The sequence below is a fragment of the Leucoraja erinacea genome, chromosome 6 (assembly GCF_028641065.1).
Source record: "Leucoraja erinacea ecotype New England chromosome 6, Leri_hhj_1, whole genome shotgun sequence".
NCBI lineage: Eukaryota > Metazoa > Chordata > Chondrichthyes > Rajiformes > Rajidae > Leucoraja > Leucoraja erinaceus.
In genome coordinates this window covers 87,936,681-87,962,542 of record NC_073382.1, presented here as the reverse complement: position 1 = coordinate 87,962,542, position 25,862 = coordinate 87,936,681, and the positions used below count along the sequence as shown (strand labels likewise).

The window sequence follows — 25,862 nt, the reverse complement described above, 5'->3', positions numbered from 1 at the left end:
TTGTATTTTAATTCACCCCTCACCAGGTCCTGAAACCATTTATTTTCAGAATTCTGTTGCACCTTATACTTGTAGTAAGTCGAGAAATGGAGACCAAATCTTTTGGAAATGGTCTGGTTTGCCTGCTAGAAGGAATCTCATATCTTCCAGGTGTAGCATTTCGGACATATTTGAAAGCCACATTAGTTACTATGCAACAAATAGCTGGAATAAACTTCCTGAAGATTTAAGACTTGCCTCAACTTTGACCACTTTTAAAACAAGACTGAAAACTTTTATGTTTACTTTAGCTTTCAGCTAAATCTTAATTACATTGCACTTTTAACTTTGCTTTTCTTTTCTTTTAGTTCTATTTTATTTCATTTTATTATTTCATTTTATTGTATGACATGTTTTTATGTGAAGCACTTTGAGTCTGCCTCGTGTATGAAATGTGCTATATAAATAAAGTTGCCTTGCCTTGCCTTGCCTTGCCTTGCCTTGCCTATCGTTGGTGTTGGGGCGTTTTTCCATATATAACCATATAATAACAATTACAGCACGGAAACAGGCCATCTCGGCCCTTCTAGTCCGTGCCGAACACGTATTCTCCCCTAGTTCCATCTACCTGCACTCAGACCATAACCCGCCATTCCTTTCCCGTCCATATAACTATCCAATTTCCAGAATTTAAGTATGAGTTTTTTTCCCCATAATTAAACCGTAATTAAGAAGGCTCTTTTGGGACGCAGTTAACTCAGGGTTGACTTCCAATGTTCCAAAAATAAATTGGCTTCTTATAATTGTGAATTGTCCCTAGTGTGTGTAGGATGGCATTAGTGTTTGGGGATCACTGGTCGGCCTGGACTCGGTGGGCCGAAGGGCCTGTTTCCGCGCTGTATCTAAACTAAAGCTCACAAGGGTTGGAAAATGTAGAATAGATCATTGTTAGCTAGGAGAAGGTGACAACAAATGTAATCAGGGGACAGTAAGACTGGTGGGAGAACTGGGAAGGGGGAGGGGATGGGGAGAGAGGGAAAGCAAGGGTATCTGACGTTAGAGAAGTCAATGTTCATACTGCTCGGGTGTAAACTGCACAAGTGGAATATAAGGTGCTGCTCCTCCAGTTTACGGTGGGACTCACTCTGGCCATGGAGGAGGCCCAGGACGGAAAGGTCAATTTGGGAATGGGAGGGGGAGTTAAAGTGTTTGGCAACTGGTAGATCAGGTAGGTTGAGGCGGACTGAGCGGAGGTGTTAATCTGGAGCTGTGTGCGTTTTCACATGTTGAATACAATAAATGTGAACTGACTCACCTTCTTCGAGGAACCAGGTATGTGCCTGGTGACAGGGTTTCTCTGAGGCTGCCCGCTCATCTCCACTGGTCCTCTGGACACCCAAGCTATCAGGAGCGGCCGATAATTCCCCTGTTAACTTGGGATCCTGTACAGAGACCTGGGCCAGAAGCAAACATAGGCGTGACCTCTCTCTCTCTCTCTCTCTCGCTCATTCAAATATCTCTCTCAACTGAAGAGAGACACTAAATGCCTGAGTAACTCAGCGGGACAGGCAGCATCTCTGGAGAGAAGGAAGGGGTGACGTTTTGGACCCTCCATCTGTTTGATCCGACTTGAAACATCACCCCTTCCTTCTCTCCAGAGATGCTGCCTGTCCCACTGAGTTACTCCAGCACTTTAGGTCTATCTTCGGTTTAAACCAGTGTCTGCAGTTCCTTCTCTCACAACTGAAGCTGAAACAACTGAACCACAACTTACTAATATGGAGGAGCCTGCCGATAAAAATTGCAGAACAAACGTACGTTGGAGTAAATGCTACATTAGCTGTGCGGGGGTGGGGAGAGTAACAGAATTTTTCATTGGCAGAGAATTATTCTGTAAACTTTCGAAAGAAACTTCTTCAAGGGAGATATGATAAAAAAAAATGAACTGTCGATGCCAGTTGTTATAGACAATAGACAATAGGTGCAGGAGGAGGCCATTCGGCCCTTCGAGTCAGCACCGCCATTCAATGTGATCATGGCTGATCATCCCCAATCAGTACCCCGTTCCTGCCTTCTCCCCGTATCCCCTGACTCCGCTATCTTTAAGAACCCTATCAGGAAAGTATCCAGAGAACCGACCTCCACCGCCGTCTGAGGCAGAGAATTCCACAGACTCACAACTCTCTGTGAGAAAACGTGTTTCCTCGTCTCCGTTCTGAATGGCTTACCCCTTATTCTTAAACTGTGGCCTCTGGTTCTGGACTCCCCCAACATCGGGAACATTCTGGCAACTGAACCATCTTACCACAACCAGAGAGCAGTGCTGAACTACTATCTACCTCATTGGTGACCCTCAGACTATCCTTAATCAGACTTTGCTGGCTTTACCTTGCACTAAACGTTATTCCCTTTATCCTGTATCTATACACTGTAAATGGATCGATTGTAATCATGTGTTGTCTTTCCGCTGACTGGTTAGCACGCAACAACAAGCTTTTCACTGTACCTCGGTACACGTGACAATAAACCAGACTTACTCCAGAGATGCTGCCTGTCCCGCTGAGTTACTCCAGCATTTTGCAGTTAATCTGAACTGAATGCTGGTTTGTAACCAAAGAAAGACACAAATTGCTGGAGTAACTCAGCAGGTCTGGCAGCATCTTGATGTTGCCTGACCTGCTGATTTACTCCAGCACTTTGCATCTATCTTCTCCGTTCTTATGCACAGTGCTGGTAATGCAAAGCATTTGCAAAACTACTGGAGTGAAGGCGGGGGGGGGGGGGGAGGGAGGAGAAAGAGAAGGGAAGAATTGTGTTGTTGCTGCCTTACAGCGAGACCTGGGTTCGATCCCGACTACGGGCGCTGCCTCTACGGAGTTTGAACGTTCTCTCCGTGACCTGCGTGGGTTTTCTCCGAGATCTTCGGTTTCCTCCCACACTCCAAAGACGTACTGGTTTTGTAGGTTAATTGGCTTGGTAAATGTAAAATACATTTTTAAAATTGTCCCTTGTGTGTGTAGGATAGTGTCAATATGCGGGGAATGCTGGTCGGAACGGACCCAGTGGGCCGAAGGGCCTGTTTCCGCGTTGTATTTTCTAAACTAATAAACTAAACTGAACTTTGTGTAACTTCAAGGCACCCAAACACCAACATTAGTTCTGTTAGAGTCACAGAGTGATACAGCGTGGAAACAGGCCCTTCGGCCCAACTTGCCCACACCGGCCAACAATGTCCCATCACTAATCTCACCTGCCCGTGTTTGGCTCATATCCCTCTAAACCCGTCCTATCCATGTACCTGTCTAACCGTTTCTTAAACGTTGGGATAGTCCCTGCCTCAACTACCTCCTCTGGCAGCTCGCCAACTCCAGGGCAGCACGGTGGCGCAGTGGTAGAGTTGCTGCCTCACAGCGCCAGAGACCCGGGTTCAATCCCGACTACGGGTGCTGTCTGTGCGGAGTTTGCACGTTCTCCCCGTGACTTAGGTGGGTTTTCACCCAGATCTTAGGTTTCCTCCCACACTCCAAAGACGTACAGGTTTGTAGGTTAAATGTTTAGGAAGGAACTGCAGATGCCGGTTTAAACCGAAGATAGACACAAAAAGCTGGAGTAACTCAGTGGGACAGGCTACAGCTCTGGGGTGAAGGAATGGGTGACGTTTCGGGCCGAGTCTAAAGAAGGGTCTTGACCCGAAACGTCACCCATCCCATCTCTCCAGGTTTGTAGGTTCATTAACTGGGTGTGAGGGTAAATTGTCCCTAGTGTGTGTAGGGTAGTGTTATTGTGCAGGGATCACTGGTTGGTGAGGACTCGGTGGGCTGAAGGGCCAGTTTCCGCACTGAATCTCTAAACTAAACTAAACTAAACTAAACTAAACTAAACTAAACTAAACTAAACAGGGGAACAGAGTGCTTATGTTAGCAGTCTGTTGACACTAGGAAATGCAGGTGCTGGAATCAGGAGCAAAACTCAAAGTACTGGAGGAACTGAGCGGGTCAGGCAGCATCTATGGAGGGAATGGACAATGTTTCAGGTCAAGCCCCATGCCAATGCCCATAGCTGCACCTCTGATTTGGAGAAAGTGGGAGGAGTTGACAATAAACAATAGACAATAGGTGCAGGAGTAGGCCATTTGGCCCTTCGAGCCAGCACCACCATTCAATGTGATCATGGCTGATAATCCCCAATCAGTACCCCGTTCCTGCCTTCTCCCCATATCCCCTGACTCCGCTATCTTTAAGAGCCCCATCTAGCTCTCTCTTGAAAGCATCCAGAGAACCGGCCTCCACCGCCCTCTGAGGCAGAGAATTCCATAGACTCACCACTCTCTGTGAAAAAAGTGTTTCCTCATCTCTGTTCTAAATGGCTTACCCCTTATTCTTAAACTGTGGCCCCTGGTTCTGGAGTTGAAGGAGGAGAGCTTTGGTCGAGGGAGACTGGCTGGCTCTGCGGTCGAGGAAGAAACAGAGGTCTTTAAGTCCTTCCTGGTGGGGGATGGAGGTGTAGAGTGACTGAAGGTCCACAGTAAAGGCGAGGGAGCGGGGGGCTCGGAAACCAAATGTCGTTAAAGGGACGAAAGGCGTGTGAGGTATCTTGGACATTTAGTTGGACTGGATTGGGCTGGGGGGGGGGGGGGGGGGGGGGGGGAGGTGAGGGGACAGGATAGACTCGGGGTACATGGAAATGATTTCCGAGCTGCTTCCTCACATGGTGCTAGAGATCCCGGATCCCAAAGAACACGGAAACTCCGTAGAGACAGCACCGATAAGACTTTAAGACATTTTGCCAGTGAGGAGGTGCCTGGAGATTCACTGTGATGGATGTCTGTGTTAAACTGTGTTCATTGTGTGTTCTGTTACTTTATTTTCAATGTCGTGACTGCAAGGTACGCAATCTCGTTCAAACTAAAAGTTTGGATGACAGTAAAGGAAGCTCAACTCAACCCGAGACGGCACCGTTGGTCAGGATCGAACCTGGGTCTCTGGTGCTGGGAGGCAGCAACTCAACCGCTGTGCCAACGTGCCACCCTGGTGCATTGAAGGCTGAGGGGAGACCTAATAGAGGGGAGATCTTCGGCAGCAGTGGGAGGAAACCGAAGATCCACGCAGGTCAAGGGGAGAACGCACAAACTCCGTACAGACAGCACCCGTGGTCGGGCTGGAACCCGGGTCTCTGCCGCTGTGAGGCAGCGACCTTTCCGCTGCGCCACCGTGCCACACAAGAGTTGCCAAGAGATGACCAAGAATGTAATTCGAGAACGTCGAAGGCTGAAGAAGTCTAACATAGTTGGCCCCATGAGTTCTCAAAGTGATTGGGGATGATTTGAGTCAAGTTGAGTATATTGCCACCAGCACAGGTGATCTGAGGTATAGGTACAATGAAAACCTTGCTTGCAGCAGCATCACAGACACATAGACTCAGACAACACATAAGAACTAGCCACTCTGAAGAAGGGTCCCAACCTAAAACGTCACCCAACCTTTTTCTCCAGAGGCGCTGCCTGACCCACTAAGCCATCCCAGCACTTTGTATCTATCTTTGGTATAAGTTTTTTGTTTATAAAGATCGAAACATAGACAATAGGTGTAGGAGTAGGCCATTCGGCCCTTCCAGCCAGCATGGCTGATCATCCCCAATCAGTGCTCAGTCCCTTCCCTCTCCCCATATCGCCCCAGCGCAGAGGGAGAAGAGGAGGGAAGAGACTGCGACTTAAGACTTTTGCCTCCATCACAGTGAGGAGATGCTGGGTGGACTCACTGTGGTGGATGTTAATGTGTGTTTATTGTTGTTTTATTGTATGGTATTATATGTATGACTGCTGCAATTTCATTCAGACTTCGGTCTGAATGACAATAAAAGGCTATCCATCTATCTATCTATCTATCTATCTATCTATCTATCTATCTATCTATCTATCTATCTATCTATCTATCTATCTATCTATCTATCTATCTATCTATCTATCTATCTATCTATCTATCTATCTATCTATCTATCCCTTGATTCTGTTAGGCCTAAGAGCTAAATCTAACTCCCTCTTTAATACATCCAGTGAATCGGCCTCCACTGCCTTCTGTGGTAGAGAATTCCACAGATTCACAACTCTCTGTGTGAAAAAGGTTTTTCCTCATCTCAGTCCTAAATGGTCGACCCCTTATTCTTAAACTATGTGACCCTCGGTTCTGGACTCCCCCAACATCGGGAACATGTTTCCTGCATCTAGCGTGTCCAATCCCTTAAGAATTTTATATGTTTACTAGACCAAGTGCAGACCCGTTGGGTCTGTTTCCCCAACGGCGTTAGCGGGGGGGGGCGGGGGGGGGGGCTGCGGCATCACACTCACATTAATCACCCCCCAAACACACAGGTGGGGGGGGAGGGGGGTGAGAAGAGGGGAGGGAGGAAAGAGGAGTGGAGGAGGAGGAAAACGGAACATTTGGGAGGGAAAGGAGAGGGGGCCAGGGGGTGAGAGAGGGGGATGGGGAGAGGGATGTGGGGGGAGGGGGGGATGGGGAGGAGGGGATGAGGGAGGGAGAGGGAGAGGGGTGGGGGGAGAGAGGGTGAAAGAGTGGGGAGGGAGAGTGGAGGGGAAGGGGAGAGGTGGAAGAGTGAGGAGGAGAGGGGTATGGGGAGTGATGGAAGAGGGACAAAGGGATAGAGGGAAGGGGGGCAGGGGGAGAGCGGGAAGGGGGTGGGGTAGAGAGAGGGAAGGGGGGGTGGGGAGAGAGGGGGTGAGGAGAGGGAGAGGGAGGAGGAGAGAAGGGGGAGAGGTGGAAGAGTGGGGAGGGAGGGGAGGGAGGGAGGGGTAGAGGGGTAGCGGGAGTGGTGGAAGAGGGACGGGGAGTGGTGGAAGAGGGACAGAGGGGTAGGGGAAGGGGGTGGGGGAGAGAGGGGAAGGGAGGGAAGAGAGAGGGGTGGGGGTAGGGAGAGGGGGTGCGGTAAGGGGAGGGAAGTGGAAGAGTGGGGAGGGAGGGGTAGGGGGAGTGGTGTGGAAGAGGGACCAGTGGGGTAGGAGGAAGGGGGCGGGTGGGAGAGAGGGAATGGGGGGGGATGGGGTAGAGAGGGAAGGGGGGGGGGGGGGGAGAGCGGATGTGTGGGAGAGGGAGAGGGGTGAGGAGAGGGAAACATAGAAACATAGAAATTAAGTGCAGGATAGGCCATCCGGCCCTTTTTTCTCATCTCGGTCCTAAAAGATTTACCCTTTATCCTTAAACTGTGAGCCCTTGTTCTGGCCTTCCCCAACATCTGGAACAATCTTCCTGCAGCTAGCCTGTCCAACCCCTTAAGAATTTTGTAAGTTTCTATAAGATCCCCCCTCAATCTTCTAAAATCTGGCAAGTACAAGCCGAGTCTATCCAGTCTTTCTTCATATGAAAGTCCTGCCATCCCAGGAATCAGTCTGGTGAACCTTCTCTGTACTCCCTCTATGGCAAGAATGTCTTTGAGCATTGGGCATTGTGACATCACACAATGGAACGTTCACCAGGGGCTGGGGCTGCTCTATGGGTGAGAAGCCAGTTTATTTTTGAAATATTGGGGGGGGAGGGGGAGAAGGATTTGATTAAAAATGTGTACATAAACACGACGAAATGTAATCAGGAAGGGATACTTTGAAAGAAAAGTGAAATCCCTACCGAAATGGAAAAGATCTCGGCGATTCTGCGTCTGGTTTCGGCGAAGCAAGGAATCAAAGGAAGAAAGGCGGCCGGCAGCCGGACGGATGGATGCCGGACACCGGACGCTGGCAGGCACACAGTTTTATATAACAATACATAGATAGATATGTAAAGCATATAACATTCCATAGTAGGTATGTTACAAAACCTACCTGAATCGTGGTTGAGAATCTGTCCCAGCCCCATGTGCGCGATTTTGGCGCTGTTTAGAGGGGGCGGGTTTAAAACGCGATTTTTACTAGGCTGTTGCAATCGAAAATGTTCAGCCTAGTAAATCATTAACAGAAAATCGCTGAAAGACCCCGTCGCAAAAGGTATTATTAGTTTTTATGGCCTTGTATAATAGTTATAGTAGTTTAAAAACCACTCTCTCTACCCACAACCTCTCGCAGCCCCAGGGTTTTATAAAGCAAACATTTAAAGGTATGTACCTTATTTTTACATTAAAAGGGGCTTCTTAAGAACCTTGTATATAAAGTTTTCTATAGCGAATAGTTCATTTTGGGCTCTTTATATCCCGCAGTATTTTTCTGGGCATTTGAGGGCACAAATCCAGCGCAATGTGAACGTTCTAAACCAGCGCGTTCACAGGAACCCACTAGAAAGCCGATTTAAATTGACTTTAATTTACAGCAATTGAACACTAAATTCCTTCCATTTGGCCTATAAATTGATGTAAATGAGATTTAAAAATCATGTTTTATTGTGAATTATTTGTGAATATTATTTGGACACTTAGGCTATTTAAAAATGTTAATCATTTATTAAGAAATGGATAGATGTTTAGATCTAGTAATTGAAGTTTGAAATTAGCTACAATTGGGTAACTAACTAATTATATGCTTTAATTTCAGGTCCTCCAAGTAAGATTATTTTATATTTGTTTCAGAATGGTTCAATCTATGATAACTGCAAATTTAATTCAGTTCTCTTAATTTTTAAGAAGGTTATGGGCTTTTGACTGTCCACGATCACAGCTTTTTTGTTATGTCCATAGAAAATCAATAGGGAACAAGATGCTAATTTCCGGGTATGAAAATGGCCATAACATTTTTATTACTTGAGATATGAAAGTGAATTAGGTGTCAAATTAAACTTATTGTTATGCTTTATCTGATGGGATAAATTGCAGACTTGATTTTTTAAATCTCAAAATTTTGTAACATTGCTATCCATAGGGGTTGGACAGGCTAGATGCAGGAAAAATGTTCCTGGTGTTGGGCGAATATTATAAAACAGTTCTTATGTTTTTAGAAAAGAACTGCCTCGTTGGTCTTGGGGTACGATTCTTGCTGAGGGTGTGATATATCCCAAGTTGAAATCCGAATCATTCCGAATCTGACCTTTCTCTCCTGGGCCTCCTCCATGGCCAGAGTGAGGCCCAGCGCAAATTGGAGGAGCAGCACCTCATATTTCGCTTGGGTAGTTTACACCCCAGCGGTATGAACATTGGCTTCTCCAATTTCAGGTAGTCCTTGCTTTAGACAATAGGTGCAGGAGTAGGCCATTTGGCCCTTCGAGCCAGCTCCGCCATTCAATGAGATCATGGTTGATCATTCCCAATCAGTACCCCGTTCCTGCCTTCTCCCCATATCCCCTGACCGCTATTTTTAAGCTCTCTCTTAAAAGCATCCAGAGAACCGGCCTCCACCACCATCTGAGGCAGAGAATTCCACAGACTCACCACTCTCTGTGAGAAAAAGTGTTTCCTCATCTCTGTTCTAAATAGCTTACCCCTTATTCTTAAACTGTGGCCCCTGGTTCTGGACTCCCCCAACATCGGAAACATGTTTCTTGCCTCTAGCGTGTCCAAACCCTTAACAATCTTACATGTTTCAATGAGATCACCTCTCATCCCTCTAAACTCCAGAGTATACAAGCCCAGCTGCTCCATTCTCTCAGCATATGACAGTCCCGCCATCCCGGGAATTAACCTTGTAAAGGTTTCTCCCTCCTTACCCAGCTCTCCCACAGCCTACCGTCTCCGCCTCTTCCTTTCTTCGGCAGCTAAACCGTGCCAGCGTCCACCATTCCCTTCCAACAGCCATCTTGGACACAAACTAACATATACACTTACACACAAAAATCATCCCCCCACAATTGTTACCACTGTGGGGGAAGGCACAATGTCCAGTCCCCATCCCCAGTTCTCCCATAGTCAGGCCTATTGAGGTCTCCGCTATTGCCTCTACGGAGGCCCGATGTTCTTGGCCGTTCTGGCCGGGTGGTGTTGCCCCGGCATCGGGAGAGTCCTCACAGCGGCTGGGCCACCTGGAACGGCCGCTTCCCTACCGGAGACCGCGGCTCCTCCGAAGCCGACAAGGCCGCGCCGGTTTGGAGCTCCCAGGCTCCCGATGTTAAGGTCGGCATCGCCCGCTCCGCTCCGCAGACCCGCAGCCCGGAGGTGTTGATCCCGGCGGTCACAGCTCACTGGAGCTCCAGCGCGTCGATCCAGCGCGGCGACCCAGGCAAGGCATCGCCCGCTCCACTCCGCGATAGCGCTCCAGCGCTGTGTCGCCACCGAAGCCGAGGTGCTGGGCGGTCCCCGCCAGGAAACGGCGCTCCACGCCCGCTGGTAGGCCACGAGGACGGGTCGACGGGGCAGCCCGGAGAAAAAAGCTGCCTCACCGACCAGGTAGGGACCTAGAAATATAGTTACCCCCTTCCCCCCACATTAAAAAGTCTATTTCTCCCACAAACAAAACACAGGACTCACTACAACTACAAAATAAAGTGAATTAAATGGACGACTGCTGGTTAGCAGCCGCTCCCCAAGATGGATCCTCCTCCTATCAGTTTGCACGTTGTTATGTGTGGGTTTTCTCCGGGTGCTCTGGTTTCCTCCCATGTACCAAAGGCGTGCAGGTTTGCAGCTTAGTTGACCCTCCGCTAATTGCCCGGAACGTGTAAGGAATAGGTGCAGATTTGAGACAATATAGAACTAGTGTGAATGGGTGACAAGACACAAAAATGTTGGCGTAACTCAGCGGGACAGGCAGCATCTCTGGAGAGAAGGAATGGGTGACGTTTCGGGTCGAGACCCTTCTTCAGACCTGAAACGGCATCCATACCTTCTCTCCAGACTCGCAGTATTTTCCCACTGAGTTACTCCAGCTTTGTGTGTCTATCTTCTGTTTAAACCAGCATCTGCAGTTCCTTCCTGCACATTCAGCGTGAATGGGTGATCGCTGGTTGGCGTAGACTTGTTGGGCCGAAAGGCCTGTTTTCATGCAATATCTCTGAACTAAACTAGACTTGAATCACATAGAAACATAGAAAATAGCTGCAGGAGTAGGCCATTCGGCCCTTCGAGCCTGCACCGCCATTCAATATGATCATGGCTGATCATCCAACTCAGTATCCCATCCCTGCCTTCTCTCCACACCCCCTGATCCCTTTAGCCACAAGGGCCACATCTAACTCCCTCTTAAATATAGCCAATGAACTGGCCTCAACTGTGGCAGAGAGTGCCAGAGATTCACCACTCTCTGTGTGAAAAATGTTTTTCTCATCTTGGTCCTAAAGGATTTCCCCCTTATCCTTAAACTGTGACCCCTTGTTCTGGACTTCCCCAACATCGGGACCAATCTTCCTGCATCTAGCCTGTCCAACCCCTTAAGAATTTTGTAAGTTTCTATAAGATCCCCCCTCAATCTTCTAAAATATGGCGAGTACAAACCGAGTCTATCCAGTCTTTCTTCATATGAAAGTCCTGACAACCCAGGAATCAGTCTGGTGAACCTTCTCTGTACTCCCTCTAAGGCAAGAATGTCCTTCCTCAGATTAGGAGAACTAAAACTGTACTCAATACTCCAGGTGTGGTCTCACTAAGACCCTGTGCAACTGCAGTAGAACCTCGCTGCTCTTATACTCAAATCCTTTTGCTCTGAATGCTAACATACCATTCGCTTTCGTCACTGCCTGCTGCTCCTGCATGCCTACTTTCAATGACTGGTGTACCATGACACCCAGGTCTCGTTGCATCTCCCCTTTTCCTAATTGGCCACCTTTTAGATAAGAGTCTACTTTCCTGTTTTTGCCATCAAAGTGGATAACCTCACATTTATCCACATTATACTGCATCTGCCATGCATTTTCCCACTCACCCAGCCTATCCAAGTCACCTTGCAGCCTCCTAGCATCCTCCTCACAGCTAACACTGCCCCCCAGCTTCGTGTCATCCGCAAACTTGGAGATGTTGCATTCAATTCCCTCGTCCAAATCATTAATATATATTGTAAATAGCTGGGGTCCCAGCACTGAGCCTTGCGGTACCCCACTAGTCACTGCCTGCCATTGTGAAAAGGACCCGTTTTACTCCTACTCTTTGCTTCCTGTTTGCCAACCAGTTCCCTATCCACATCAATACTGAACCCCCAATGCCGTGTGCTTTAAATTTGTATACTAATCTCTTATGTGGGACCTTGTTGAAAGCCTTCTGAAAGTCCAGATATAACACATCCACTGGTTCTCCCTTATCCACTCTACTAGTTACATCCTTGAAAAATTCTATAAGATTCGTCAGACATGATTTAACTTTCATAAATCCATGCTGACTTTGTCCAATGATTTCACAACTTTCCAAATGTGCTGCTATCCCATCTTTAATAACTGACTCTAGCAGTTTCCCAACTACCGATGTTAGACTAACTGGTCTGTAATTCCCCATTTTCTCTCTCCCTCCCTTTTTAAAAAGTGGGGTTACGTTTGCTACCCGCCAATCCTCAGGAACTGCTCCAGAATCTAAAGAGTTTTGAAAAATTATCACTAATGCATCCACTATTTCTGGGGCTACTTCCTTAAGAATGCAGCCTATCCGGCCCTGGGGATTTATCAGCCTTTAATCCATTCAATTTAACTAACATCACTTCCCGGCTAACCTGGATTTCACTCAGTTCTTCCATCTCATTTGACCCGGTCCCCTGCTATTTCCGGCAGATTATTTATGTCTTCCTTAGTGAAGATGGAACCAAAGTAGTTATTCAATTGGTCTGCCATGTCCTTGGTCCCCATGATCAATTCACCTGTTTCTGATTGCAAGGGATCTATATTTGTTTTAACTAATCTCTTGCTCTTCACATATCTATAAAAACTTTTGCAGTCAGATTTTATGTTCCCTGCCAGTTTTCTTTCATAATCTATTTTTCCTTTCCTAATTAATCCCTTTGTCCTCCTCTGCTGGACTGAATTTCTCCCAGTCCTCCGGTATGCTGCTTTTTCTGGCTAATTTGTACGCTTCATCTTTTGTTTTGATACTATCCCTGATTTCCCTTGTTATCCACGGATACACTACCTTCCCTGATTTATTCTTTTGCCAAACTAGGATGAACAATTGTTGTAGTTCATCCATGCAGTCTTTAAATGCCTTCCATTGCATATCCACCGTCAACCCTTTAAGAATCAATTGCCAGTCAATCTTGGCCAATTCACGTCTCATACCCTCAAAGTTACCTTTCTTTAAGTTCAGAACCCTTGTTTCTGAATTAACGATGTCACTCTCCATCCTAATGAAGAACTCAACCATTTTATGGTCACTCTTGCCCAAGGGGCCACGAACAACAAGACTGCTAACTAACCCTTCCTCATTACTCAATACCCAGTCTAGAACAGCCTGCTCTCTCGTTGGTTCCTCTACATGTTGGTTTAGAAAACTATCCCGCATACATTCCAAGAAATCCTCTTCCTCAGCACCCCTGCCAATTTGATTCACCCAATCTGTATGTAGATTGAAGTCGCCCATTATAACTGTTTTGCTTTTGTTGCACGCATTTCTATTTTCCTGTTTGATGCCATCCCCAACTCTACTACTACTGTTAGGTGGCCTGTACACAACAGCCACTAGCGTTTTCTGCCCCTTAGTGTTTCGCAGCTCTACCCATATCGATTCCACATCCTCCAAGCTAATGTCCTTCCTTTCCATTGCGTTAATCTCCTCTCTAACTAGCAACGCTACCCCACCTCCTTTTCCTTTCTGTCTATCCCCCCTGAATATTAAATATCCCTGGATGTTCAGCTCCCAGCCTTGGTCACCCTGGAGCCATGTCTCCGTGATCCCAACCATATCATAATCATTAATAGCTATCTGCACATTCAACTCATCCACCTTATTACGAATGCTCCTTGCATTGAGACACAAAGCCTTCAGGCTTGTTTTTACAATGCTCTTACCCCTTATACAATTATGTTGAAAAGTTGCCCTTTTTGATTTTTGCCCTGGATTTCTCTGCCTGCCACTTTTACTTTTCATCTTGCTCCCTATTGCTTCTACCCCTCATTTTACACCCCTCTGTCTCTCCGCTCACACATTTAAGAACCCCAACATTCTTATTCTCTGTTTATTATTTTTTTCTTCTTTCCCCCCTACATGTTGGGTCTGAGTGCTTCCCTTCTCTGCCTCCTGCCTCACACGCTGTCTACTATCTTTCTCTATTTGAGTTCCTCCCCCCAACCGTTCTAGTCTAAAGTCTCCGCAGTAACCTTTGCAAATCCCCCCGCACGACTGTGAAAAAGACTGGGTATAAAAATAAAACATTATTGCAGAAACCCAACTGAAAAACTATTCCATGGTACGGCAAGAGTGGTCCTTAATGCTCTGTTGCTGTGGTCGGATTAAGGTTGTGAAAGTTGATTATCTTTAACTGAAACAATATATTCTGCTTCATTTCTGTTTCATTTCTTCTTTGCACTCTCTGTTTACACATATATATATGATGTGGTTAACTGGGTTTTTGCAAACGTTTAAACTTCATTGCTGTTTAGTTGAGTTTAGCTTGGAGACACGGCGCAGAAACAGGCCCTTCGGCCCACCGGGTCCGCGCAGACCAGCGATGCCCCGCACAGCAACACTATCCTACACACACTAGGGGCAATTTTTCCATTTACCAGGCCAATTAACCTGCCAAACCTGCACGTCTTTGGAGTGTGGGAGGAAACCGGAGCACCCGGAGAAAACCCACGCAGGTCACGGGGAGAACGTGCAAACTCCGTACGGGCAGCACCCGTGGTCAGGTTCGAACCCGGGTCTCTGGCGCTGTGTGATGGCCACTCGACCGCTGCGCCACGGTGATGTCCTGAACCTGGTGGTGCGGCACTTCAGGCTTCTGTATCTCCCGCCCGATGGTAGCGGTGAGAAGCGGGCACGCCCTGGATGGTGGAGACCCTTGATGATGGGTGCCGCCATTTTGAGGCAACGCCTGGTGTCGATGCTTTCAATGGTGGGGAGGGCAGTGCCCGTGTTGGACCGGGCTGCGTCAATAGACAATAGACAATAGACAATAGGTGCAGGAGTAGGCCATTCGGCCCTTCGAGCCAGCACCGCCATTCAATGTGATCATGGCTGATCATCCCCAATCAGTACCCTGTTCCTGCCTTCTCCCCATATCCCCTGACTCTATGGTTCTATGTTTCTAAGACTTCGCTATCTTTAAAAGCTCCATCTAGCCCTCCCTTGAAAGTATCCAGAGAACCCGCCTCTCAGGCAGAGAATTCCACAGACTTACAACTCTGTGTGCGATAAAGTATGTCCTCATCCCCTTAATAATCTTACATGTTAATCAAGACGATCCCCTCTCATCCTTCTAAACTCCAAAGTATACAAGCCCAGCCGCTCCATTCTCTCAGCATATGACAGTCCCGCCATCCCGGGAATTAACCTTGTTAACCTACACTGCACTCCCTCAATAGCAAGAATGCTATTTGTGTGTGTCTCTCTCTACAGTTAATGCCTTGTAATCCAGACAGCATTCTGGTAAACCCACTTCCTTCCTGTAATGGGGGTGGCCAGAACTGTACGCAATACTCCACATCCGACCTGACCAAAGTTTACTAAAGTTGCAACATGCTTTCCAGATTGCCTTTGCAGGTTGGGGCATTGAGTATGCCAACACTAGTGGGCGGCACGGTGGCGCAGAGGTAGAGTTGCTATCTCACAGTGCCAGAGACCCGGGTTCAATCCCGACCACGGCTGCTGCCTGTACGGAGCTTGTACGTTCTCCCCGAGACTGGCGCGGGTTCCGAGATCTTCGGTTTCCTCCACACTCCAAAGATGTGTGGGTTTGCAGGTTAATTGGCTTGGTGTCAATGTCAAGTCTAGTCAAGTCAAGCCACTTTTATTTCTATAGCACATTTAAAAAACAACTCTCGTTGGCCAAGGTGCTTTACATTGGTGGAGGTACTAACGTTATACAACAGTGGTTCATAGATTAAGTACATACATAAATACATACATATAGCCTTCCCTCAGAGGACGTCAAGAAAGGCTTGAGAGTAGACATGAGTTTTGAGTCTCGACTTAAAGGAGTCGATGGAGGGGGCAGTTCTGATGTGAAGAGGGATGTTGTCCCACAGTCTAGGAGCTGCAACCGCAAAGGCATGGTTGCCCCTGAGCTTATGCCTGGACCGCGGGAAATATAAATTGGACCTCGTGTGCGTAGGATAGTGCGAGTGTGCGGGGATCGCTGGTCAGTGCGGCCTCGATGGGCCGAAGGGCCTGTTTCAACGCTGCATCTCAAAAACAAAAAAAACTAAAAAATGAAGACTTAACACTACCTCTTTGTTTTAATCTTTAGTTTATTTTAGTTCCAAGATACAGCCACTTCAGCCCACCGAGTCCGCACTGACCAGCGATTCCCAACACACAATTTACAATTTATACCAAGCCAAAGTTTAAACTAAAACCTGCACGTCTTTGGAGTGTGGGAGGAAACCGAAGATCCCGGTGAAAACGGGAAGAATGTACAAACTCCGTACAGACAGCACCCGCAGTCGGGATCGAACCCGGGTCTCTGGCGCGTGTATGCGCTGTAAGGCAGCAGCTCTACCGCTGTGCCACCGTGACCAACCACAATCTCTCCCCTGGGACCTCTGCCCCATTCTGAGATGATCTGCAAAACACCCCGTTACTCACTGAATGAACACAATGTGATTGGGACTCTTCCAGGCAAAGCAAAGCTTCTGTTTCTTTTCAAATATTTCTCGCAGTTTGTAATATGATATTTAAAGCTCGCCGATTAATTTTACATCGCTCGTGCTTGTTTAATTTAGTTAAGTTTAGTTAAGAGATACGGCGCAGAATTAGTCCCTTCAGCCCACTGAGTCTGAACCGACCAGTGATCCCCGCACACTAACACTATCCTACGCACACACACACACACTTGGGACATATAAGGGGCAAATGGTGGAATGTTTTTCTATTTGTTTTTAGTCACAGAAAACACACCAAGGCCTCTATTAGAAACTTACAAAATTCTTAAGGGGTTGGACAGGCTAGATGCAGGAAGATTGTTCCCGATGTTGGGGAAGTCCAGAACAAAGGGTCACAGTTTAAGGATAAAGGGGAAGTCTTTTAGGACTGAGATGAGAAAAACATTTTTTACACAGAGAGTGGTGAATCTCTGGAACTCTCTGCCACAGAATGTAGTTGAGGCCAGTTCATTGGCTATATTTAAGAGGGAGTTAGATGTGGCCCTTGTGGCTAAAGGGATCAGGGGGTATGGAGAGAAGGCAGGTACAGGATACTGAGTTGGATGATCAGCCATGATCATATTGAATGGCGGTGCAGGATCGAAGGGCCGAATGGCCTCTACTCCTGCACCTATTTTCTATGTTTCTATGTTTCCTTAGAAGGCTGAGGAAGTTTAGCATGTCCCCTGCAACTCTCACCAACTTCTACAGATGCGTTGGGGAAAGCATGTTATTGGGATGCATCACAGCACGGTTTGGGAACCGCTCCATCCAAGGCCCGTAAGAAATTGCAGTGAATTGTGGACGCAGCACACAAACCAACCTCCCTTCCATTGACTCCATCTACACCTCACGCTGCCTCGGCAAGGCCAGCAGCATCATCAAGGACCAGTCTCACCCCCGGTCACTCCCTCTTCTCCCCTCTCCCATCAGTAGGCTCGCCAACCTTCTCACTCCCAAATAAAGGACACAAGGCAATCCGTTGACCGACTTGGCTGTGGCTGGGTGAATGATGAGTTGGCCCCGGGTGCTGGACTGTACAGCGCGGCCAGCTGGTGGGCCAGTTGAGGAGTTTTGGCCCGGGCCGCGCCACGTTGCACCCCGTCCAACTCGTGAACCGATGATCGGCCATGAGAAGGAGGGGTGGTGGTGGTGGTGGTGGTCAGCGAAGGTCCGAAGGTCGGACAGCTGGCCGGGCTGCCAACCGACCGACGGGGCCATGGGCGAGGCGCTGCTGCTGCCACTGCTGCACTCCACGGGCTGCACTACGTCGGGACGGGTGAGGCGGGGCTCAGCACATTAGGCAGGAAATGGTGTTGGATAGACTGATGTGACTGAAGGCTGATAAATCCCCAGGGCCTGATGGTCTGCATCCCAGGGTACTTAACGAAGTGGCTCTAGAAATCGTGGATGCATTGGTGATAATTTTCCCATGTTCTATATATTCAGGATCAGTTCCTGTGGATTGGAGGGGAGCTAATGTTATCCCACTTTTCAAGAAAGGCGGGAGAGAGAAAACAGGGAATTATAGACCAGTTAGCCTGACATCAGTGGTGGGGAAAATGCTGGAGTCAATTATAAAAGATGAAATAGCCGCACATTTGGATAGCAGTAACAGGATCTGTCCGAGTCAGCATGGATTTACGAAGGGGAAATCATGCTTGACTAATCTTCTGGAATTTTTTGAGGATGTAACTAGGAAAATGGACAAGGGAGAGCCAGTGGATGTAGTGTAACTGGACTTTCAGAAAGCATTTGATAAGGTCCCACATAGGAGATTAGTGGGCAATATTAGGGCACATGGTATTGGGGGTAGAGTGCTGACATGGATAGAGAAGTGATTGGCAGACAGGAAACAAAGAGTAGGGATTAACGGGTCACTTTCAGAATGGCAGGCAGTGACTAGTGGGGTACCGCAAGGCTCGGTGCTGGGACCGCAGCTATTTACAATATACATCAATGATTTAGATGAAGGGATTCAAAGTAGCCTTTGCAAATTTGCAGATGACACAAAGCTGGGTGGCAATGTGAACTGTGAGGAGAATGCTATGAGAATGTAGGGTGATTTGGACAGGTTGGGTGAGTGGGCAGATGCATGGCAGATGCAGTTTAATTTGGATAAATGTGAGTTTATCCATATTGGTATCAAAAACAGGAAGGCAGATTGCTATCTAAGTGGTGTCAAGTTGGGAAAAGGGGAAGTACAATGGGATCTGGGGGATCCTTGTTCATCAGTCAATGAAAGTAAGCATGCAGGTACAGCAGGCAGTGAAGAAAGCGAATGGCATGTTGGCCTTTATAACAAGAGGAGTCGCGTATAGGAGCAAAGAGGTCCTTCTGCAGTTGTACAGGGCCCTAGTGAGACCACACCTGGAGTATTGTGTGCAGTTTTGGTCCCCTAATTTGCGGAAGGACATTCTTGATATTGAGGGAGTGCAGCGTAGGTTTACAAGGTTAATTCCTGGGATGGCGGGACTGTCATATGCTGAGAGAATGGAGCGGCTGGGCTTGTATACTCTGGAAGGTACACAAAAAAGCTGGAGAAACTCAGCGGGTGCAGCAGCATCTATGGAGCGAATGAAATAGGCAATGCTTCGGCCCGAAACGTTGCCTATTTCCTTCGCTCCATAGATGCTGCTGCACCCGCTGAGTTTCTCCAGCTTTTTTGTGTACCTTCGATTTTCCAGCATCTGCAGTTCCTTCTTGAACACTTTGTATACTCTGGAGTTTGGAGGGATGAGAGAGTATCTTATTGAAACATATAAGATTATTAAGGGTTCGGCACGCTAGAGGCAGGCAACATGTTCCCGATGTTGCGGGAGTCCAGAACCAGGGGCCACAGTCAAAGAATAAGGGGTAAGCCATTTAGAACCGAGATGAGGAAACACTTTTTCTCACAGAGAGTTGTGAGTCTGTGGGCGGTGGAGGCCGGTTCTCTGGATGCTTTCAAGAGAGAGCTAGATATGGCTCTTAAAGATGGGGATGATCAGGCCTCGAAGGGCCGAATGGCCTACTCCTGCACCTATTGTCTATTGTCCATTGTCACGTGTAAGAAGGTAATGTGAAAAGCTTTTGTTGCATGTTAACCAGTCGGCGGAAAGACAATGCATGATTACAATCGAGCTGTCCACAGTGTACAGATACAGGATCAGGGATTATTAATACATGATAGAGGAATAACCACACTGCTATTTCCAAACATGCTTGTTCGAATTGATACTTCTGTCTGTCTGATACCTCTCGTGCACCAGCTTAAATGTCTTTTAAAATGTCATTCAAGAGTCAAAAGCTAAGAGTGTTCCATTGTCATATGTATTGAAACACTGCGACCTCATTGAAACTTACAGAACAGTGAAAGGCATAGATAGAGTGGATTGTCACCTTGCCGTGGTGGAGAAGTTTGTGTGGTCCTGAGATCCTGAGAGCGTTGCCGTCTGGAGCTGTGCTCCTGGTAGGGCCACCCATGGCAGTAAGGTCGAGGAGGAGGTCTCTGACAAAGAGCCAATCCAACCAAGACCTCAACGGTGGAACAGGCGGAGGACGATGGCTGACCTTAGTGGAGCGTCACAACGGCTGGGAAGGCGGATGAAGGCTGCAGCAGAAAAGGGTCTCCGGTCGTCTTGGACTCCATGCCACTGGATCCTGACCGAGATCTGTCAAGGGCCGTGGGGTGGCTGTCTGTCTGTGCACCAGTCTCCCCACGTTAAACAAAGTCACGCACAGGCGTCCTCCATATAGGGAATAGCACAAAGATAGACAAGTTATTGATTAGTCAACTGCCAAGGGTTATGGGGAGAAGGCAGGAAAATGGGATTAGCCATGATTGAATGACGGAGTAGACTTGATGAGCTGAATGGCCTAATTTTACTCCTACAATGTGTGAACTTGTGTAAGGAACGATTACATTCTTACTTGCTCCAGCATAACAGCTCTGTGAACACTAAAACACAGCACTGAACGCATAATACAATAGATAGGAGAAAGCTCAATAAATAGACAGACAATCGGTCTGAAGAAGGGTTTCGGCCCGAAACATCACCCATTTCCTTCGCTCCATAGATGCTGCTGCACCCGCTGAGTTTCTCCAGCATTTTTGTGTACCTTCGATCTTCCAGCATCTGCAGTTCCTTCTTGAACACAATAGACAATGGGTACAGGAGTAGGCCATTCGGCCCCTCAATGTGATCATAGCTGATCATCCCCAATCAGTACCCAGTTCCTGCCTTCTCCCCATATCCCCTGACTCCGCTATCTTCAAGAGCCCTATGTTTCCTGCCTCTGGTGTGTCCAAACCCTTAATAATCTGATATGGCTCAAGAAGATCCCCTCTCATCTCTCAAGAAAGGAATGTGAAAGAGAGTGAGCAGGTTCCCGGAATCGATGGGTGAAGAATGTTTTGCGTTTGAGTGAGGCTGCCCTTGTGAGAAGCCCCACGGGAGATGCGGTGTCCCGATGTAGAGCGCGCAGGCTCTGGGCAATGGAAACTGCAAGCCAGACAATGAGTTAACAAAGAAGAAGCGAAAGTCAGCCGAGGACACCACCATGGAGGCACTGACAGGGGCAGGGGGAGAGTGAAAGAAGAGTGCTTCTCTTTTTAAACTCAAATCTCCCCGCAAACAGACATCACATCTCCGAGCTCCCTTGGGAAAGCAGGTACGTGCTTTACTTATGAACGGATAAATGAGTGACGTTTTAAGTTGTGGGTGGAGAGACTCAGTGGGTGAGGCAGCATTTATGGAGCAAAGGATATAGGCAACGTTTCGGACTGAAACCCTTCTTCAGTTGTGTCTGTGTTTTGCTGACACTTCGAGCTGTGTGTGTGTGTGTGTGTGTGTGTGTGTGTGTGTGTGTGTGTGTGTGTGTGTGTGTGTGTGTGTGTGTGTGTGTGTGTGTGTGTGTGTGTGTGTGTGTGTGTGTGTGTGTGTGTGTGTGTGTGTGTGTGTGTGTGTGTGTGTGTGTGTGTGTGTGTGTGTGTGTGTGTGTGTGTGTGTGTGTGTGTGCCGTAATAAACTGGTAATAAACCCGGCACCAGTTATTACATTCAATGTTTTAGGCATTAAATGCCGGAGTAACTCAGCGGGTCAGGCAGCATCTCTGGAGAAAAGTGGATGGGTGACGTTTCGGGTCTGGTCCACGTCCTCAGACCCACACTGTCTCTACCCGAAATGTCATAGTGATCAGGCAACTGAACCACCCTACCAACAACTAGAGAGCGGGCCTGGGCTACTATCTACCTCATTTGCGAACCTCGGACTATCTTTGATCGCACTTTGCCAGACTTTCCTTGCACTAAACGTGATTCACTAAACGAGTACAGATCATCCTGCATCGTACACTGTGGACGGCTCGATTGTAATTTTTTTACATTCAGTATCAGAGAGTGGCGAATCTGTTGGATATTTTAACATTGGGTTATGGATATTTTTAAGACGGAGATTGAAACATAGAAATAAACATAGACAATAGGTGCAGGAGGAGGCCATTCGGCCCTTCGAGCCAGCACCGCCATTCATTGTGATCATGGCTGATCATCCCCAATCAATAACCCGTGCCTGCCTTCTCCACATATCCCTTGACTCCACTAGCCCCTAGAGCTCTATCTAACTCTCTCTTAAATCCATCCAGTGACTTGGCCTCCACTGCCCTCTGCGGCAGGGAATTCCATAAATTCACAACTCTCTGGGAGAAAAAGTGTTTTTTCTCATCTCAGTTTTAAATGACCTCCCCTTTATTCTTAGACTGTGGCCCCTGGTTCTGGACTCGCCCAACATGGGGAACATTTTTCCTGCATCTAGCTTGTCCAGTCCTTTTATAATTTTATATGTTTCTATAAGATGAATTCCATAAATTCACAACTCTCTGGGTGGAAACGTTTTTTCTCCCAGAGATCTTTGATCAGTATGGGTGTAAGGGGTTATGTGGGGGGGGGGGGGGGGGGGGGGGGGGGGGGGGGGGGGAAGGCAGGAGAATGGTGGTGGGGGGGGGGGGGGGGGGGGGAGGGAGAGAGATCGATCAGCCATGGTTGAATGTCAGAGTCCACTGATTCTGTTCCTATCGCTCATGAATTTCTGAGCATGATATTGATCACTTGCAGGCAGAGGAGATTAGTTCAACTGGGCACGGTGTTTGGCACGGACATTGTGGGCCGAAGGGCCTGTTCCTGTGCTGTACTGTTCTGTGATCTATGTTTGTAGACGAACAGCCCGTAACAGCCCCGTGAGAGAGACAGTCCAGACGTCTGGCACTGAGCCTGGAGACACAAGTGTTGGACAACGATTATCAGCCTCTTCTATTTTCTCCCTTGTCTGTTTTAACACCATGGAAAACATCACAGTTCATTTCATATATCTTTATGAATTACGTTGACACGTCTAGGGCAGTCAGCGGTAGAGTTGCTGCAGCGCGAGCAGCGCCAGAGACCCGGGTTCGATCCCGACCACGGGTGCTGCCTCCGTGGAGTTTGCACGTTCTCCCCGTGACCTGCGTGGGTTTTTCTCCGAGATCTTCGGTTTCCTCCCATACTCCAAAGACGTGCAGGGTTTGTAGATTAATTGGCTTGGTGCAAATGTAAATTGTGTGTGGGATAGTGTTTATTAAAGCTCAGTCTCACGTTGCGAGCTGACACAAGAGGTACCCCGAGTGAAAGACTCGTGGTTGTGTACGAGACTGCAAGTGTATGATCAAGTGTTTAACCGAGTTCCCACGGGCATGACAAGTTTGCCGTTTACCTGTCATTTCTGCGATGTTCCAAGTTCGTCTCCCGAGTTACTCTTGAGCCAATCCTGATTGAAGGTTTGTTTGAATAAAAGCGACAGTGTTATGTTTTAAATAAGCAACAGTGTTATTAAAGAAGACCTCTCCATCCTGTGGCTTTGTTTTAAAGATATAATTCAGCGCGGCCGCATCTATTGATGTGACCTACAAAGGGAAAATGAGCACCATCCAGTGCCAGAGCAGTTATACTTATGATTTGTTTGAAACACACAGGTTTGATATGTTTTAATTTAATTTACTGCCATGTCTACACACTGCAGGGAGACGGGAGATGAAATCATTGAATGTGGACGGATGTGCAGATCAGATTGTTGTGAGACGGAGCTCAGGGTTCACCTCCTGAGTTGCTTTGGTGCCCAGGCGTGAGTTTAGGTGGAGAGAGGTTGGGGAGGGGGCGTCATTAATCTGTCTGGGGTGACATGGCTCTTGGGTTAGGCTGGGATCATTCTCTGCGGGGTGATCTTAGTGCGGGAGACAAGTGTAGGAGAGGTGTACTGACTGTGTGGGCAGACACTTTGGAAGTGATTGCCCACCAGTCTCAAAAGCCGCTGTGTCTCCCTGTCCCTGGGATAGCAGGGGGCGATCAAACAGCACGATACCCCCCTCCCCCTCCACGACAACACGAAGGGCAACGATCCCAAGGCTTTAGCGTCAGGAACAGCGGGCCCACGGATACACTAGCAAATCACCGTTCTTTACATTTAAATGTTTCAATTATTTTTAACGCGAGAGAAAAAAAGATCATGCAGTGTTGTAGGTCTCCCTTGCACATCGGCGTTTGTCTTTTTTTTTTTTTGTCTACTCAAAATGTAGTGTTTGGTGTTTTGTAATGTGTTTTTACCACCCCACCTACTGCTCCGGGGGGCCACTATGCGTGAATCACCCCTTCCCTCCCCTTTTCCCTGTCTCAGTCCTGGTGTCCAGGGGGGGGTGGGCCGGCACCGTGGAGGCGGTCCTCCAACCTGAACGACCCGACTCTGGAGACTGCGGAGCTGGACTACTCACGGGGGGGCCACCGGCCTCGGAGGCCCACTCGCATGCATGGAGAACCCTGGGGCTCGAGACCCCACAGCCACCAGCAACTCCAGCCCAGCCCCGCTCCAACTCCAGAGGAACCCGCTATGGTTCGCCCACAGTTCGCAACCCGGACAGCCCGTACAGACCTGAGGGCTGGGGCCGTGGGGACTCACCATGGTGACAGATAAGTCGGCCAAAATGGCCGTGGGGCTTATCATCACCCCGCCTGCCTGGGCTTGGATGAGAAAGAGGGAGAAACAGAAACTGAAGGGAGCCATCAATCTGGGTTCACTGTGCTGCCCGCCCGTGAATTTAAAGTGTTCCCACGGTAGACTGTCTTTGATTTGTACTAAGGTAAACAAAATACGGGCCACTACGTTCTTACAACGAGTTAAAATGTTTCAATTATTTTTAACCACAAGAGTAAAATTGACTCCTGGAAAATTTTAAACATGTTTGATTTTTTGCAAGAGTTGACAAGTTTCACGAGTACCTGCCGTTAGCGCCATGAGTCTCTAAGTTGCGTCCACGAGTTCCGTACGTTAATCGTACGTTATTACCACGGGTTTTAACTCGGGGTACCTCTTGTGTCAACTGGCAATGTGAGACTCAGCTAAAGTGCGCGGGGATCACTGGCCGGCATGGATTCGGGTCTGTTTCCATGTTGTATCTTTAAACTAAACTAAATTAAAATGTAAACCAGCTCTCAGAACAACTCCATTAGTTCATGACACCATTTATTATTCCGTATCTATTCTCCCCACGCACCCGTGAACTCACCCTCACATTAGGTGCAAAATGACCCAGGTGTGTGTGTGTGTGCATATATATATATTATTTTTTTTCCGTGGGAATGTCACCTTGTCGTGGAGAAGCTTGTGTGGAACTGAGATCCTGAGAGCGATGCCGTCTAGAGCTATGCTCCTGGTAGGGCCACCCATGGCGGTGAGGTCGAGGGGGAGGTCTCTGACTTACAAAATTCTTAAGGGGTTGGACAGGCTAGATGCAGGAAGATTATTCCCGATGTTGGGGAAGTCCAGAACTAGGGGTCACAGTTTAAAGATAAGAGGGAAGTCTTTTAGGACCGAGATGAGAAAAACATTTTATACACAGAGAGAGTGGTGAATCTGTGGAATTCTCTGCCAAAGAGGCCAGTTCATTGGCTATATTTAAGAGGGAGTTAGATGTGGCCCTTGTGGCTAAAGGGATCAGGGGGTATGGAGAGAAGGCAGGTATGGGGTACTGAGTTGGATGATCAGCCATGATCATATTGAATGGCGGTGCTGGCTCGAAGGGCTGAATAGCCTACTCCTGCACCTATTTTCTATGTTTCTATGTTTCTATGACAAAGACCAATCTAACCAAGACCTCAACGCTGGAACAGGCGGAGGACAATGGATGACTTTAGTGGAACGTCACAACGGTTGGGAAGGCGGATGAAGGCTGCAGCAGAAA

At 47.9% G+C, this 25,862-nt stretch overlaps 1 protein-coding gene across 1 annotated transcript in view; it reads right to left on the bottom strand.

The window, feature by feature from the left end:
- Positions 1-24,625, bottom strand: part of LOC129698456 (BTB/POZ domain-containing protein KCTD14-like) — a 30,041-nt gene extending 5,416 nt beyond the window's left edge. The window contains exons 1-2 of the mRNA XM_055637602.1: positions 24,554-24,625; positions 1,295-1,421 (exon numbers count right to left, since the gene is read on the bottom strand). Coding sequence (XP_055493577.1) covers positions 1,295-1,421; positions 24,554-24,625 — 199 coding nt within the window. The remainder of the gene's footprint in view (positions 1-1,294; positions 1,422-24,553) is intronic.
- Between the last annotated feature and the right edge of the window lie 1,237 nt (positions 24,626-25,862).